Below are 18514 nucleotides of genomic sequence, written 5' to 3'. Positions count from 1 at the left end.
TCTAGGAAATTTAAGTAATAAAACAAAACAACTATAAATAAAATCAGAGAAAGAAGAAGAAAAGATCTTGAGAAGTGAGAACATGTTACATGTGCCTTCTGATTAAAGGAAACGGTCAATCTACATGAGTTAAAAGTGGGAAATGAAGGTAGAGGCCAAACCTACTTGACATTGCTCTGTTCAAGTAATGTTCTTGACTGCTGGTGAGTTTCTGTTGCATGAAAGTAACATTTAGCCTAATAAAGAGACTGAAAGCTTTTATTCTTTCAAGTTTGAAGCCAAAATAATTTAGCTTGGTTCTGTGCAGCCTTAAATCCATTAAACTTAAGTTCGTGCCTTGCTCAAAAAATATTACAACTACAGAGTATGCAGGAAAACTCTAGAGAGAGAGAGAGAGAGAGAGATAAAATGTAAAAATTTCATTGTTTACAAATTTAAGAACAAAAAATCGCCAAGATATATTGCATATTCGAGATAATATGTCATGTTTATGTGTTAGGTGGCTACACAACCACCTTTGGCTCAAATAATATTAATCAAGTCCATATCTTCTAGATTGCACATAACACAAACTGCTGAGATTAACATCCACTAGTAGAAGACTAAAAAATTATATTGCATTTTTCCTTGGAAACTTGGTACAAAAGAATGAGAATTCAAATTGAGAACTCAATCTATAAATGCTTCTCTCTTACTATTGATATATCCATAAGAAAACTACAATGCACAAAGACCAAATCAATCCTATTTCAGCCTCAAACTTCCAAAGAAATAAAGTATACCTCTTTGCCATAATTCTGCAACTCTGAAGTTGTTCAAAGAGATAGGATAAACCGGATAAGGGAAGCTGTCAGTTCTAAACAATGAACAGCCAAGGGAAGCTCTACATCTTTGTGAATTATCCTCAACAAGCGATGTACCTCGACAAACCAAATACAACAGTTTTTTCCCCCTAGTTAGCAACGAGATTCAGTAATGGATCGTGCTTGTAGCTGCTCACGCCCCAACATGAGTTGAACCCAATTTCATGACTATTTTCTTCATCAAGCATGTCACGGAGATTGATATGAAGTGCATTAGAGATATTAGGATTATGAGCCTCTTCTTTTATTGCCATACTCTGCTCTTCTTTGGGTTTAGAATGATGAGCCCTCTTGTGACCTCCCAAAGCTTGGCCTGAAATGAAACTTCTTGAGCAGATATCACACTTATACTCTTGCCTCTTCTTTGACCGATTACTTGTCACAGTCACTCTATTTACTTCCTCCTCCACCGAATCTTTAATGCATACAATTTTTTCAGGCAAACAATTGCTCTGAATTTCTTGGCGCTGCTCAATCTTCAAAACAACAGAATTTCTAGTTGTTCTATGAAATGTTTGGTGACCACCAAGTGCCTGATGACTGGAAAATAGCTTGTTGCAGATTTTACACCGGAATTGGCTCTTCTTCTTAGAATTGTCTACGTTATCAAAATCTGAAGTAGAACTTATAATCTCAGTGTACGAATCATCCTTCACTAATTCAGCATCGAGAGAACCCAAATCAACTTCTTGAGTAAATTCTTGGGTTGATTCTGATTCAATTCGGTTACTATCAATTTCATCTTCAATTCCCTTCTCTATCTCATCAGTATCACACGGCAGAAATCCAAATTCCTCCTCCAGTTTAAGCTTCTTGGAGTCAATTTCCTGATAAAAACTCCCAATCGGAAATTTCAATTTACTGCATTCATAGGTCAAATCCTTAGAATCAGAAACAAAAGGATCTAAATTATCCCCTCTTGGTTTCTTCTTCTTGAAAAATTCATTACCCTCAAAAACACAATCTCCATCCTCACTTCTCTCATTTCTCTTATTTTGGTACAAGGATTTATCCCCAGAATAAACAGAACCATTATCCAAAGATTCACTAACTGATTTGAACTCATCCCAATCACATACACCCCTAGATAACATCATCAAACACATAGCCACCTCTTCTACCTCTTGTTCAACTTCAAAACCAGAAATAGATTCATTTAAGCTAGAAAACGAAGAATTGGGAGTAACCTTGTACCTTATTCGATTCGATCTCTTTTTTCTCACAAGACTAACAGTGTCAGTATCTGATAAAGCCATTACAACCAAATTAGGCCTTGAAGAACTAGTTCTTGATTCTTTGGTGGAGACCCTATACTTATCTGAATGCAACCTCATGTGACCAGTTAGAGATCTTAGAGTCTTGAATCCTCTCCCACATTCTTTACAACAAATTCCTTTCTTTTCTGAGCAATGCCTCATATGGCCATGAAGAGATCTTTGTGACTCGAATTGCTTCCCACAGACTCGACATTGCATAATTTCTTCAACTGACTCAGTACCATTATCATTTTTCAAGCCGGAGAATTTCCAGGATTTCTTGGGATTTTCTCTTAGGCCATAACCTTCAATACCCATATTGCCATTTTCAAGGTTAATCTCTTCCTTAGCTGAACCTTTACCTGCTAGTACATGAATCCTCATATGACCACTCAAGAGTCTCCCACTCAAGAAACTCTTATTGCACAGCTTGCACGCATGCTTCTTTTCTTGATCTTGATCCATTTTATGTATTTCACCAAACAACAACAATAACCCAGATAATAAAACCGATCAAAACCTCAACTTTCCCTGAAAAATGCAAGAACTTTCAGCCACGTCCCATTAAACAAAACAAAACACAAGAAAGTTCAAGAAGCAGAGGAATAAATGAACAACCGGAGCAAAAAGAACCAAAATTCAGATACCAGCTATGATTTTCTAAAGTGAAATGAGAAGACAACATATGGGTTATTTGGTCTTGAAGGGCGAAAACAAGATCTAAATTGGCTAAGCAAAACCCTATAAACAGAGCAGGCTCTATTCTATTACTCTGTTTCTCTTGTGGGTATTTGAAGCATATGCAAGCGCGATATCGTAATGGAAGTGACTGCTGCTGTGACCACAGAGCACAAATTAGGCCCGAGAGATTGAGAGAGAGAGAGCCTTTCTCAATAAGCTGGAACTAAAAAAAGGAAAGTAATCCTTGCATGGAAGCTAAGCTAAAGGAGTAGACTTTCTCTCACTCGCTTATATTTTTCCATATGTATGTATATAAAAAAACAATACTATTGCATTGAAATTGGGCATTTTGGGAACAATGGAAAATATGTGATTTTGTTGGTTATTAAGAATAATGAATTTTGTTAATTAGAAAGATAATGCTGATTTGGGTTAAACGGTTGCTTGTAGTAGAAGTAATTTTGTAGAGGTTTAAAGACTCTTTTTCAATCCATTTTATTATTATTTTACGCACTATCTTTTTTTAGCTAAGCAATTTTCAAAGGTTCACCAAAAAGTTGCGAAGATTTTTCCGTCTAATGCTATTTTTGGTATTACACTAGAAATGCAATTAGTTTCGTCTCGACTTATAAATATCACTTAACTATTTTCTTTTCATACCTTCTCTGTTTAATTTTTTATTTAAACGATGGTAGATTTAATTTAAATTAAGATACATATTCTTAATTTTTGATTTAACTTCTTTAATCATGATGTCAACGAGACACAAGTAGTTTAATAGTTCAATCACTAATCTTTTATTTTTTAAAACCCTTGATTATTTTTTAGTTTTGTACCTTAGGGCTTCATTTTTATTTTAATCTAGGAGTTTGATGACTATGTTAACAGGCTGGCCAACGTGGATCAGATCCAAAATCTGGTCCATCAGAATATCGATCTTCAAAATGTGTGATTTGCTTGTGTGATTCTTTGGAAGCATTAACCTTTTACCTTCAGTAATTTCGTTTACTATAATGAGAGACTAGTAAAATAGTTGTGGGCTTAGTTAGGTAAAAACCTGATTATGGTAATCAACAATGGAATGAATTTCTTCAAATGCCTATCTTAGGCTATTGATATTTCTTGTTTTTGGTTTTTATTTTGTGGTTATTGAAAAAATATGTTTTTCTTTTGTATATAATCAGTTAAATCAGAAAAAAAAAATAGAATGTTTTGAAAACTATGTAAAGTAATTATGAAAAACAAACTACTCGTCAACTATTCAAAGTTCATTTCGAGAAAAGCTCATTTGAGCTCGTTCATAAGATTAATGAGTCAAATTCGTGCTCAACTATACATTTTAAGCATAAGTAAATGCACAATTTATGCAAACATCAATGAATGTATCATGAAAATTATCAATCACTAGTTACAAGTTAAGGAATCCCAACTACCATTTGTAGTCTTCTACAAATGAAGAGAATCTAAAGTGCTGTATAAATTTGACCACTTGACACCTTATCTAGAAAAATTTGCATCTTAGTCTTTGCTACTGCCCTTCTAAATTATTAAGGCAAAGATTATTAAGATTAAGATGCTTTTACGTCATGGGCGTGATTAGCCATTTGGTGAAGGCATAAATTCATAAGCTAAATCATGAGGCCTCCTGATTTCCTTGCAGATATCAATATATTTTGTTTTGTCTGATGTATTAAACCAATACTTGATATTAAGTTCACATAATTTAATGGGGAAAAACCTTAATCTACATATAAATGTAATAGTGGTTTGAATGGAGGGAGAGAACAGCGGAAAATATTTAAAATTTTTCAGTATTTTGATTGTTTGCAACTTTGTTCAGATTATATAAAAAAAACAAGAAAAGAAATATCCATTTCCATCTTCTCATTGCAACGATAGAATGGAGATGAAAATAACAAATTTGGACAGAATTGCTCACAAAAGAAATTGAAAAAACTATAACAGAGACTCGCAGAGATGGAAATGGAAACTCTTCTTGTTATTTCCATCCTGTTACATTGGCATCATGTCACATTTGCTCAAATTCGTACAGTGTACATTGGAAAGCAACTAAAGACCTTGATAGGGCCAAGAAACACAAATAATTTCTTACTAATACAAAAACATCATCAACATCGAAAACCAAAAAACCCCTCTCAATGGGAGAATGTAAGCATCTTCGAGGTGCAACAACCTATGGCCTTGAAAGTTGAGACTGAACTCGATGAAATAAAATAATATTCAGGTGTTGCCATAGATTTGCAACCTGTAGCATGGGGAATTTCCGTATGAGTTCCTTTGGCTCTCCGATGGAAATCAATCACCACACTATCCTCCACCATTCACTGCCTCCGTTCTTCTTCTTTCTCAAAAATTGCAAGCTAAGGATAGACTGAGAATCTCTTATTTTTGTGCAAGTGGACTCTGATAAGAGCCTAGATTTTAAGCCTACGTAGGCTAACTTCAATTTGAAGACTTTATATCACTACTCTACGGAGATAGACATCATATTCCATCTAACATCCTGAGCATGCTCCCCTTAGCAGCCCCTTGTATGATCATGTGAAGGTAACGGCATTGACTCCTTCACAAAAGATAGTAACATCTGAAGTGTTACTAATACTTCTTTCCAATCACTGGTAGTATGTGCTCTGAGATTGGATCACTCTTGAGTGAAGTGTCTTTCATCAGTTACTATATCATGTGGACCACAGCAATCAGCATTGTCCCGCTGATACTCGTATGATGTACATGAATCATCTTCAAAATCATTCCCCTTGTTACTAGGAACCCCTTTGAAAAGTTTAAAGCCAGTATCGCCAGGGGAAATCCCCACAGGTGCTTCTGAGATATCATCTACATCTCCCTCATATTCCTCATCTGTTGCAACTCTCTGAAAATCTTCATCAGCACTTTCTTTTGAACCGCCAATTTCATCCTCATCCTCAATGTGTTCGTTGCAATCCTCTGCAATACCCTCCTGATAATAAGCAGAAGCATCTTGTCCATTGAGTGATTCAACAGCAGAATCTTCATCTTCCTCTGTCATTCCAGCTTCACTTCTTTCCCACTCATCATTATCACTGTCAATGTTTAGAGGATCAAATCTATTCTGCTCAGAACGTTTCCGAAGCATGAATACATTAAAATAATAACTGACAATCTCCCTTTTTGTTCGGGAAGGGAATGCTGCTGGCAGATGATCCCAGAAGTTCCTGCCCAAGGATGCAGGGTTTGATAGGACTATATCATGGAAGACTTGCTCCTCCTCTTCAGTCCACTTCTTTGCAACATCTTCCCCCATATCACAGAATCCCAGACCCTCAAATATCTCCTCACCAAGGTTCTCCCTAAGTTTCTGCCTAGCTTCCATGATATGTAGTTTCACACATTCAATAGATCCCTGATCAAGGCAACTACAATCAATTTCAGAGCCTTGACAGCAATGCATCGAAAATGCTTCCTCTTCAGGCATGGGAATAATACAGGTACCCATAACCCTCTCCTCATAAACATCATCAGCTACGATACTGAAGCGCGATGATTGTGCAGCCTCAATATGAGGAATAGACTCCAGCTGATTTGAAGAGGTTTTGGGACCCTCCCATTCTGGAACAGTAACTTGATGCTCTGGTCCAACTGAAACTGACTTCTGAAGAGGATAGTCAAGTGAAGAGAACCCCTCCTCAGGCTGAAGTAAAGATCTTAGCTGATGTCCATGATCAAAATATTCTGGGAAAAATGACAGATTATCTGCCTCAAGAACTCCATTGTTGATCCATAAAAAATGAGGAAAATATCCAGAAGCACTGGTCTCAAGGTTGTTCACCTCATTTGAAACTGCTATAACTGAATTATTTGCAGCCCTCCCATTATCTTCACAGGTAACAAGACTGCCATCACCATCTTCATAATAAAAATAAGTCAATAAGCCAGAAAATCAAATTAACAAAGACTGTCATCAGCATTTCATAATATATAAACTACTTTATCGAATGTTACCAATTAAACCATAACATGGAGCTATCCAATGAGATTAATGAAACACATGCAAGTGACAAGCAAAGCTTCTTGGTTAGCAAGAATAGACACTGATAAATTTACAAAAAATTCTTATTGCAGAACTGAGCATATATTGTTTCTGCATTATATGGGAACCGATAGTATTGTTAACTGTGGTTTTCCAGAAAAATCCACTGTAGGAATTCAACAAACTGATCACCATCAAACACAATCTGAAACTAAAACTCAGCATTTTTCTTCTAAGAGACCATAGATTGAAAAAGCTTCCTGAAGTCCATTTCAATCTCATTTAATTGAATAAACTCTTAAAAAGTCGCATGGTATGAATGGTTGAGCAGTCCAAAATTATTTCCAGTATTAAATCTAAGATTGCATGATAACAGCCATTTTCCATATCAAGTGATCAGCTAACTCATTTGGAAAATAAAAAAGGGTTGGAGCACAAGATGCAAGTACTGCTAAATTTTTAGGATAATTCAAAGATGCCTCATTAAGATAATTCAAATAAGCCTAATTTCTTTATCAATTCAGAAAGTCTAAAACTATTTATTACCTAAGATTACAGATTTATGACGAGTATCAGCAAGAGAGGCAATTGGAGCAAACTGATCAATGTGCTCCAGATGTCTAGGGTGCTTAGAAGCAAACTCATAAGAATCATCATCAACAAAAGGTCGTTTATGAATCATTTTTCACCTGCAAGTCAGATTTCTTCAATAAGAGAAACTTGGAAACGTACTGAAGAACCAATAAATATGAAATTAACGAAGAAAAAAGCAAGTAGCAAATAAGGTACACAGAGTGGGATAAACCATAAATGTATAAACCTACTATAGAGAATTTTCTTTCAACTAGCAAATAAAGTACTTTTACTTAAAGGAAATGAAAATCATGTACTAAAAACCATCTCACAAGAAACTGTAAAATGAAGAAAGAAAAATCAGAGTGAAAAAAATATTACTAATATTTAGTCAAATGCGTCAAATTCTGGCCAGCACAAGAAGAGACAATTTCATATAATTTGGCCCAAATATTCACAGTATTCATTGGCTTCAGCGCACGTGAAAATTGGTTCCCTTCCGATTAAGACATACCCTTCAGCTCGTTACTTTCACACATTTCCACTATGGGAAGACTGAATTTGTTGCCTCAGCAAAAGTCAGCTAATATACATGTATGCCCACTAACATAAACCCAAACAAACAGAGATAAGCAATAAGACTTCATAAGACTTACTCACTCTCACTATCACATGCCACATCCACAAGTATCCATTCAACTTGATTGAAAAACATATTTTAAGAATTAAAATAAGTGGAAGAAGCTAACATATGAATCAAAACATAACTATTTGGTGCACATTCCACATGCATTATATGAACTTCATTTCCTCATGTTAACACTGCTTTCTAGCTCCCTAAATTCACTTCAACTACGCTTAAATTCTATCACTATAGAACCACACGTCTTAATAATACAGAACTCGCAGAAATTAAAAACGACAAAAAGCATATAATAACGTATGACAAAATTTAAAAAAAAAAAATCTAAAATTAACGATATAGCATGATTCAGCTAGAAAGACCTGAACTTACCCAAAGAATATCAACTGAAAAATCTCTTATATCGACAAGATCGAAATGACGGTGAAATCGAATGAATATGCAAATCTCAAATTCACAAGATCAAAATTTAAGATCCCTAATTTTTGTAACAATAAAACACTGATTTACAGGAAAACAAAAAATCGAAAGCGATGTTACGTTATATAGAAAAAACGAATCGGACAGAATATCGACAAAAATGAAATTTTTTTTCAAAAATTCAAAATATCAAATAATTTTTAAGAATTTCGACCGACCCAGAAAAATTGACCACAGAAAAACTCATATACAAGCTTAGATTCAAAGATCGAACAAAACCCCTTTTGAAATAGAAGAATTTTTAGGATCTCGAAACCCTAACCCTAGAAATCAATCTAGGAACGGCAAGAGATGAATTTCGTATGAATATATAGAGGAGAAAGCGAATTGGAAAATAATAGAGTCGAAATCGATAAAAGAAACAAAGGATCAGAGAATTTCTGACCGAAATGATTTGAAGATTAGGTATCGAGCGACTGGGTAAAGTTAGGGTACGATTTATAGGAAATTTTAAGTCTGTGTTCGGTGATCCGAGGATGGAAACTTTTGGCCCTGGAGACTCCGTGGAGACAAGAGAATTACCAAACAGGGTAAGAATCTAATGAGAATCACATAAATTGCCACTTAAGGATTCTGGTATCTTGAGGACAGATTAGGAAATAAGTCTTGTCTTAAGTTATTTTGATGTAAAAAATTGGAAATTGGTGAGTTTCAGCGAAAAAGGAATTTTTATTTGAAACGTGGAAAATAATGATTGGACCTTGAAGTTCCATTGATGGCACGTTGCAATAATTTGATTGTTTGTATACGATGGAAAGAGCAAGACCGTGTTTGGTTAGTGATAGGAAGTTTGCTTTTGGCTTTTGGCTTATCTAGACACTTGGCCAGTTGGTCCACCTCAACAGAATCTTGAGAATTTTCCAAGAAACACAATTATTATTCTACTCTTTTTAAATTAATTGCCAAAAGAAACAAAAGACGTTTCTATTCTTATATTCTAAGCCCTCAGTTTATTAACCGTAATTAAATAAATTCAGTGTCATGTAATATAATGTAATAATATTAATATTAATATTAGTCCTTTTTATTTCCGGTGTAATAATAATATCCAGTATATTCAATGTTCAATTTGAACCAAAACAATATTTCTAATTTAAGGGATAATTGCAATCTTGGTGTATAAATTTTTCAATTTTTTTTATTTTGATGTGTGAACGGTAAAATTTTACAATTGAGTGTTTGAACTCCCAATAATTGCCAAGTAAACACGAGAGAGAGAGAGAGAGAGAGAGAGAGAGAGAGAGAGAGAGAGAGAGAGAGAGAGAGAGAGAGAGAGAGAGAGAGAGAGAGAGAGAGAGAGAGAGAGAGAGAGAGAGAGAGAGAGAGAGAGAGAGAGAGAGGCGTTGAGATGGGTACCTGAGAAGATTCAAGGTCTTCTAGGGATAAATAGGTCATTTATTACACTTTTAAGTTTTAATCTATGTGGCATCTTATTTGGCGCCTAATCAACAACTAAAAAATAAAAAAGTAGATCCAACCATCCTACAGTGAATTCCGACAATCCATGTAAACAAATTTCACTTAATTGCAAAATTATTGGGAGTTCAAACATTGAATTGTACACTTTTTTTTCATTCATACGCCAAAATAAAAAAAAATTGCAAAATTCATACACCAAAATTACAATTATCTCTTGATTTAATGTATAAATAGATCCATACACGGATAAGTCTTTCAGAAAACTCAACTCCACATCTATCCTGATCGAAGAAAAACGGTAAGCACAGCAAAATGTAAAACAGAACCATAGACGGTTAAAACGTCAACATATCCTTCGTTTTTTCACAATCTTGAAGTTAACCACTAAAATTTGATGTCAAACGTTATAAATAGTGTTTTTACAACTATTATCTCATAAAAAATAAGTAAATACTAAATAAAGGAAACCTGTCATGATTTACCTGTCGGATTAGAAGGTGAGGACATGAATGGAGTTATGAGCAGAGGGGGTAGAGGTGGAGTTGCCATAAACCACCCCCTAAATCTATGAAATCTAATGCTCCAATTCAATCATTGTAGTGAAAAAAAAAATTAGGTAGTCTCTCTCTACCCATAGTTTTTTCTTCTCCACGTCTTACACGTTTAAAAAAAATGTCAGTAAATAAAAAATCCAATTCATCCAACTTTCCAAAGTCAAATTCCACCCGAGCAAAATCCCAAATTGTGCTCAGTTGTCATGTTCCATAAGTAACCAACCAATTGCCAATAAGAACTCAATAAACATGGTAAGGTAGTGATGTCATTAGTTTCCATTTATTTCTCATGAAGATCAAAAGAATAGGAAAAAAAAAAAAAAAGGAAAATTTGATAGATGGATAAGCTACATTTGATATGCAACAAGGACAGAAAACAGTTTGGTTTTAGGAATTCATAATTCTAGTTATAAAGTTGCATATGAAAGGAAAAAAAAATACATAATTGATATAATTGAATGGAAATGTATGGAAAAAAACATATAGACTCTGCTTTCACCTCAATAGCAACGCAAATTGTCCCAACTAAAATGGGAAAGCAAGAAAAAATGGCAATAGTTTAAGAATGTTGAAGAATCAAATTGATTGTCTCAAACTATAACCGGTTGATGCGCAGCCATGACGAGCAAACCAATCACTGTCATGTTTAAGCTACAGCAGGCATGTCCTTGAGCCATGCATCAAGTGGCTTACCAATTGAGTATACAATGAAACCAATCTCCCTCAGCTGATCCGCATTCACAACGTTCCTTCCGTCAAACACGAAGGCTGGCTTCTGCATACTTTCATAAATCCTCTTGTAATCAAGAGTCTTGAACTCGTCCCACTCGGTCAAAATGCAAAGACCATGGGCATCTTTTGCTGCCTCATATGCATCCCAAACTACGCTCACTTGCTTCACAGTTGTAGGGCTCATTGGCTGGAGATGGAGAGGGTGATCCCAATCAAACTTGTTCATGGTCAGGTCTCTTTGAATCTGGTCTATGGTCACCTGTGGGTCATAGATGCTCAACAGGGCCTTATCTCCCAAAAGCCCCTTGCACACATCAATAGCTGGGGTCTCCCTTGTGTCACCAGTATCCTTCTTGAAAGCAAACCCTAGGATGGCAATCTTCTTATTTGAAACTGTATTAAACATAGAGGAAACAACACGGTTCACGAATCGGTTCTTTTGATAATCATTGATCTTGATTACTTGTTTCCAATACTCTGCCACATCTGGAAGGCCATTGCACTCGCAGATGTATACAAGGTTCAAAATGTCCTTCTGGAAGCAGGACCCACCAAAACCAACGCTAGCATTCAAAAACTTGGGACCAATTCTAGTGTCCTTGCCAACAGCATATGAAACCTCGGTAACATCTGCCCCAGTTGCCTCACATAGTGCAGACATAGCATTAACGGATGAGATCCTCTGGGCCAAGAAGGCATTGGCTGCAAGCTTGGACAGCTCTGCGGACCAAAGGTTGGTGGTTAGAATGCGATCTTCAGGTACCCAATGAGCATAAACATCCTTCAATGCTTTGATGGCTTCTTGACCTTCTGGGGTTTCCCTTCCTCCAATAAGAACTCTATCTGGGTTAAACAGATCGCTGATTGCAGTTCCCTCAGCAAGGAACTCTGGGTTTGAGAGGATCTGGAATTTGATCCCCTTGCTGTTGTGGGTCAAAATTTTTTCAATTGCCTCTGCCGTCTTAACTGGGACAGTTGATTTCTCAACCACAATTTTGTTTGACTTTGAGACATCAGCAATCATACGCGCTGCACTCTCCCAGTATGTCAGATCAGCAGCTTTACCAGCCCCCAGTCCGCGAGTTTTGGTCGGAGTGTTGACAGAAACGAAGACTATATCAGCCTCAGAGACATGTTTCTCCACATCAACGCTGAAGAAGAGGTTCCTGCCTCGGCACCGCTTCACCACGTCATCAAGGCCTGGCTCATAAATGGGCAGCTGGTCACTGTTCCAGGCATTAATCCTATGTTGAGAGATATCAACAACAGCTACTTCAATCGACGGACACTTGAGTGCAATGACTGCCATTGTAGGCCCACCGACATATCCTGCTCCAATGCAACAGATCTTCACCATTTTTACCTTTTTCAAAGTGTATTACCTGAAACATAGCAAATCCATACAAATAAGCCAGCAAGAACAATAACAATGCACATAATTGATTCTCGGATCTTTCACCAGCAACTAATCCGCTTTTGCATAAAAAATAGGAAATAACAGAACTTGATTCAGTATCTGAAAACTAATAAAACAATGAATTTGAAATCTAATGTTGAGCAACATATTCCTCTCAAACTAAATTAATACAATCCCATCAGTTTCATCGACTGTTTCGGACATGAAGTTATTTTTTGAGAGTGAATATTGATTCAGAATCAAATATTGACGCCTACAAGAAATGGTTTACAAACATAAAGTTTTGTGGACTCCATTCAAATCCCAAAATGACAAAAACAATATGGAAATAAAAGAAGATCCAATGAAGCATTTTTTGTGATATGAGTCATAATTTCACAGCAACAATAATTCAAAATAGATAAATAAAAGAAAGCAACGAAACTAGAGCTAAAACGTCGAGATCGAACCAAATTACACAATTAGGCAAGATCAAAGCGACAAATCTAGCAGAATTCAAATTTTTTTTTTAAAAGAGCTTAATCTTACAAAGTTTGAAAGAGCAAAATTGTCAAACAGATCCATACATCAAGATTACTTGATTAATACTTGAAAATTGAAACATTAATCACTAAAAAAACAGCTAATTCAGCATTACCGACAAATAAAAATCACAGATCGAGAAGAAAAACACGAAAACGCTAATAGATCTAAAAGAATCCATGACCGAATAGCAGAAATGAATCCGTACCTTTCGCGGGAGAAAATCTAGAGAGAAAAAATTGGCTTTTGCCTAGTTTATTGCAGGAACTGGCACAAGAAGAGAGCGGGTGCGGGTGGGTTTAAATACACATGGCGAATCCGAGAAATACCCCTTTTAAAATGACCAAATTGTTATCATTATGATTATTATTATTGCTGTTTCGGTTCGGTTCGGTTGAAAGGGAGCTCTCTAGCTGGTTTGGGGAATGGCATAAAAGTAAAAACGGCGTCGCGGACAATGGATTTACAATGGTGCCCTTGGACTTGGAACATGCATTTTCCTACGCGTTTTCAAACAATGGGCGTTTACCTGTAAAGCAATAGATTCCAAACCCTGAGGTTTCGTAGATTTTGCTGTTGGCAGTGCTACAATTCCCTTCCTTCTTCTTTTTAACGTGTCTATGGGTAATGACATTTATTAAATTCTTTTTTTTTTTTTTTGCATATTGAATTATATATATATGATTAGATTTGTTTAGACACGATGTCCAGACAAAATCAATAAAAATAAAAAATTTTTAAAATATCATTCTCACTTTATTTTTTTTTTTTTTCAATGAATGAACATAAATACCTCATTTAAAAAATATATATTTTTTATTAATTTGATTTATGAATAAAACCATATTCATGAGTCAAGCTATAAATCAAGTCTGGACAAATCAATCTCATATATAAATATATAATTAGTAATTTGTGTGATCTTAGCAATAGTTTCCTTTGTCATGATATTTATGTGAACTCTCATTCTAGATTTTCCACATTGCACTTGATGTAACTAGATTTTTCTTATATTTTATTTTTTCTAAAAAAATTAATTATGAAAAGTATAATGAGGAGCATTTACCTCTGTTTGGAAAGAAAATGAATTAAAATAATTAAAAGATTAAAATAATGAAAAAAATAATAATGAATTGTTAATTTTTTTTATCGTTATTTTTCACTCTTGTGTTTGGATAACGAAGGAAAGAAAATAAATTTATTTTCTTTTATTCAGAAAAGGCAAAATTTTGGAGGAAAAAATTGTCAATATTTATATCTTATCATTTTAACCTCACTTATCCTTTTAGATGACTTTAATGATTATAAAAATTGTCAATATTTAGTTAAAAGTAATCTGTGTATTTAGGTAATTGTATAAAAATCGAAGACATTTCACCATTATTTCCTCTCCCAAATGTAGAGATTCATGCTATTTATGTGAGACGAGGAGGAAAATAAATTAATTTTCTCTTCCTTCATTATTTTTTCTTATTTTTCAAATAAAATAAAATTGCCTTTTACAATTATTTTTTTCAACTATTTTGATTCCTTCAAAAAAATACCTCCATCCAAACAGAGTATTAACTTAAAATTAGAGTATTTCTTAGTAAATCACAAAGGAAGTTAAATATATTGAAAAAAACATAAATAAACATTTATTTTGGTTCCATTAGGAGTTCCATAATTTTATTTATTTTTACTCCATTTTTATTTATCACTTTAGAAAATCAAAGAAGTATTTATTATTTTTTCAATTTTAATCTCATTTCTTGGTACATTAATTATTTAGAAAATCAATAAAATGGTAATCAATTACAATTATTTTTTAAAAAATAAATAGTTAAATAATTTTCTTAATTTACATGAAATAATGTCACTTTTAATGAAACAATCAAGACAAGGAAAAACAATCCCTGATGTGAATTAGAACGTAATAAATAATTATAATACAATCGAGTTAAAAAATGTACTTTCATATATAGACAAAATTATCAATTAGTAGCAAAATAACCATGAAAATAATATGGTGAGTACTTCAAAAGTTTATGAAAACATGCATCATAAATCATTTTCAAACAAATCAAAAACTTTTAATGAATTAAATTTTGGGGCAAAAGAGTAAATGAGGGAATAGTGACATTGTCCTTTTTTTGTCTAAAAATAAAAAAAAACAATAGAGGGAAGAGAAGACAAGCAATTTCATAACTATATTTTTTTTATCATACCAAATGACGAAACTAGCATTTGTTATTATTGTGGTTTCTAGTTTTCCGTTTAATTTTGATAAAAATAAAATGAAACATATTTATTTTAAAAATGTTTAAATTTACTTTTTAACCTTTTTGAAAATGGTTTAAAAAACAGAAAACGGATTTTATGAAACTATAAATTGTGGTTTACGCTATTTTTTTTTTTCATTGATAAACTTTTCTTCTTATCTCTCTTACAAGTCTCTTAAATTTTGGATAAGCTTCTCTCTTTTCTCTTTCTTCGTAAATTCTAAAATTTATATCACATTGAGATATGTTTCAAATCGAATGTTTTACTCTATATTTGAATCTATTATTTTATCTAAACTATTCTTTTTTTGTTTTCATCACAATTTATTACTATACAACCAAAATCTACAGAAATTGGTTTTTCAGTAATAAACTAACTATTGAAAAGCCCTTAAAAGAAACATATAGTAGTGGCTAAAAAAATATTATTAACATACAGGGGAAAACACAGCTCATGAAATAAAACAGTTCTCAAAATTTAAAAATTAAAAATCAAAAACAGTTTACTATTTTTTAAAAACAAAAATTAGTAACGAACAACCCTGAAATTTTTCAGCCAAGGAATGATAACTACCTAACAGTTGTGTAGGAAATTGTTTTTTTTATTTATTTTTTCTTTTTTTCATGTGCATTGAAGAGAGAGAAGGAGCCTTAAAATAGTACAATTTTCAGGTATGCAAAAGAGTGCTTCAAAACCAAGCATTAATTTGCTTCAGAATTCAGGCAATGTTGATTGTCATTCAAGCTATATAAATTTATAAAAAGAAGTGAATAAATGATTTCTCAAAAGTTCATCATAATGATAGTTCTTATTATATATATATATATATATATATATATATATATATTTGCTATTATAAACTCAATTTAAAGTTAGAATTGCATTTCTATTCTGATAAAGCAGCCACTTCTGTCCATGCATATTGTAAATCATGCTTTTCACAAATAGATCTTTAAATTTAAAAAATATATATATTAAAGTAAGTATTACAATATAAACTTGCTTTCATATAAAGTCTAATTTATAGCACCTTTAGACTTAAAAGGAAAAAAAAAAAAATTGAAATGAAAGATATAGGAACTACAAAGGATAAATACTCAAAAAGTTTACTATTGAGAGTTAATCTATAATTTGGATTGGGCCGAATACATAAATTCACCACTGAACTTTGTTATTTTGATTTTGTGACATGATCAATTTTTACTTTAATCCATTAAACACTTTAATTTGTAAAATTATACATATTCAACAGTTTAATTTTTAAATTTTATTTTATTAAATACTTTAATTTGCAAAATTAGATGAATTAAACACTCATTAAAAAATTGATATTTATAAAAATTATTATTCTAAAAGCCATGCTAACTACATATCAAGTCGATACGTTGCAGATAAAAGTCAAAAATTGTAAAAATTATTGATAATTAGTATTAAAATGTGTGCAATATTATCAAAATTTATAAATTTAAGTGCATAATAAATTATCTGCAAAGTTCAAAAGGCCACAAAATTAAAATTAGAATTAGACGTGAATTTATATATTCAGTCATTTGGATCGTATCCCTCTCTATAACTTGGGCTAATTTGGATGTGGGAGGTGAGTTGGTAGGTAACTAGTGTTGGATTTAATTTTCTATTGTGGGCTTAATACGTAAAATAAATACGTACAGCAGTCTAATTGTAAAATCAATTTCAAATGTGGTCTTGATTGTGAATAATTGACTATTGAGGTATCAACTGATTATAGATATTAAGTGTAGAGACCATTATATAATTTCTATTTCGTTAAAGGACCGAAATAGAAATTGTACTAACGCTACAGGTATATAAAGGTCGTGGTCCCCAGAGGAGTTGAATACGATTCAGTTTTACGTTCCTTTCGTACTGCTTCCGCTAAATCGATTCTTCAATTCTCTGGAAGGCTGCAAACCTAATTCTACACATCAAGATCGACGAACAACGATGTCAGGTACGCAACCTTTTCTTATTCAATCTATTTTGCTGAATCTAGTGGTTTGCACGATCTAGGTTATTGTGGAATTATTTGAGACTAATTTATAACAACTTGGTCATGTTTTGTTTTGAATCATATACTAAAATGTGAGCCTCATATATTCAACACCACACTTTTTTCCGACCTTTCAATTTTTGATATTTATATCTCTTATTTCTACACAAATATCGCAATATACTTATATTATATTATTTATTCCGATTTATTATAGTTGTGTGTTTTCAATTTTTTATTTATTAGAAATAGGAAACCATTTTTAGTTTTAATTATTGTTTCTTTAAAATTGTTATTTTTTTAAAAAATTATTTTTTCTTTTTTTGTTACATAAGGTGAAAATTCTTTCAACTATCAAATTTCTTCCTTATTTAGCTATTAAATATTTTAATTAATGATACAAATTTTAAAAATTCAAATTTTAAAAGCAAAATAATTTGAAAAATTCCGTACATTGATCATTTAAATTTCAAAACTACAGTAACCCTTGATTATTATGTATACGATCAATTGAAAAAGAATATAATACTCAAATAGTTTAAATAAATATCTGATATTAAATTTATATAAATAAAGAATAGTTAGAAAAGAAGAGCACTTTAAAAAAGATAAAATTAATATTGTATTTTAAATAAATAAATGATACTGGATTTGATGACATTAAATTTATATAGATAGAGAAGATAATAATAATAATAATAATAATAATAATAATAATAATAATAATAATAATAATAATAATAATAATTTTAAATTAAATTATTTTAAACAAACATGCTTATTTTTTTAAATAATTTTAAATGAACATATACGGCACCTAAATTTCTTTAAAAAAAAAACTTTTTTTTGTGTTATTTTTCATTAGAAAGCTAAATAATAATAATAAAAAAAACAACACTTGATATGCACTTTAAGCCCTTTATAAAAATAGTTAAAGGTGCCCATGGTTATATTATTATTTTTTAGCTATTTTATAAATATTTACCTATTTCTAAAAGTTTAGATATAATTCTTCATGTAAGTTTGTGAATTTAAAACGGAATAAATTTGACTTTTCTTTTTAGGTTAAAATTC

The 18514-nt window shown here is 32.5% G+C and overlaps 3 protein-coding genes across 4 annotated transcripts; all 3 read right to left on the bottom strand.

The window, feature by feature from the left end:
• Nucleotides 1-595: 595 nt before the first annotated feature.
• On the bottom strand, nt 596-3223 carry LOC149497165 (uncharacterized). Its single transcript, XM_089720045.1, has one exon. The coding sequence runs from the start codon at nt 2582-2584 to the stop codon at nt 953-955; it is 1632 nt and encodes a 543-aa protein (XP_089576171.1). The 5' UTR covers nt 2585-3223; the 3' UTR covers nt 596-952.
• A 1555-nt stretch (nt 3224-4778) lies between these two features.
• Nucleotides 4779-8985, bottom strand: LOC149497164 (uncharacterized). 2 transcript variants are annotated; one of them, XM_089720480.1, is made up of 3 exons: nt 8419-8985; nt 7377-7519; nt 4779-6706 (listed from the first exon to the last, which is right to left on the bottom strand). In XM_089720480.1, exons 2-3 carry the CDS (start codon nt 7510-7512, stop codon nt 5463-5465), a joined length of 1380 nt encoding a protein of 459 aa, XP_089576606.1. In that variant the 5' UTR covers nt 7513-7519; nt 8419-8985; the 3' UTR covers nt 4779-5462. The 2 variants fall into 2 exon arrangements, with proteins under 2 accessions (XP_089576606.1, XP_089576607.1); XM_089720481.1 differs by lacking the exon at nt 8419-8985 and adding an exon at nt 7785-8412.
• Nucleotides 8986-10921: 1936 nt separating this feature from the next.
• On the bottom strand, nt 10922-13552 carry LOC105644142 (UDP-glucose 6-dehydrogenase 3). Its single transcript, XM_012229414.4, has 2 exons — nt 13379-13552; nt 10922-12613 (listed from the first exon to the last, which is right to left on the bottom strand). Exon 2 carries the CDS (start codon nt 12586-12588, stop codon nt 11146-11148), a length of 1443 nt encoding a protein of 480 aa, XP_012084804.1. The 5' UTR covers nt 12589-12613; nt 13379-13552; the 3' UTR covers nt 10922-11145.
• Between the last annotated feature and the right edge of the window lie 4962 nt (nt 13553-18514).

This window comes from Jatropha curcas, chromosome 4 (genome assembly GCF_041381405.1).
Source record: "Jatropha curcas cultivar XTBG-Jc1 chromosome 4, XTBG_Jcur_1.0, whole genome shotgun sequence".
NCBI lineage: Eukaryota > Viridiplantae > Streptophyta > Magnoliopsida > Malpighiales > Euphorbiaceae > Jatropha > Jatropha curcas.
Note: the sequence above shows the minus strand (reverse complement) of the source record. Positions and strands in the feature narration are given on the sequence as shown.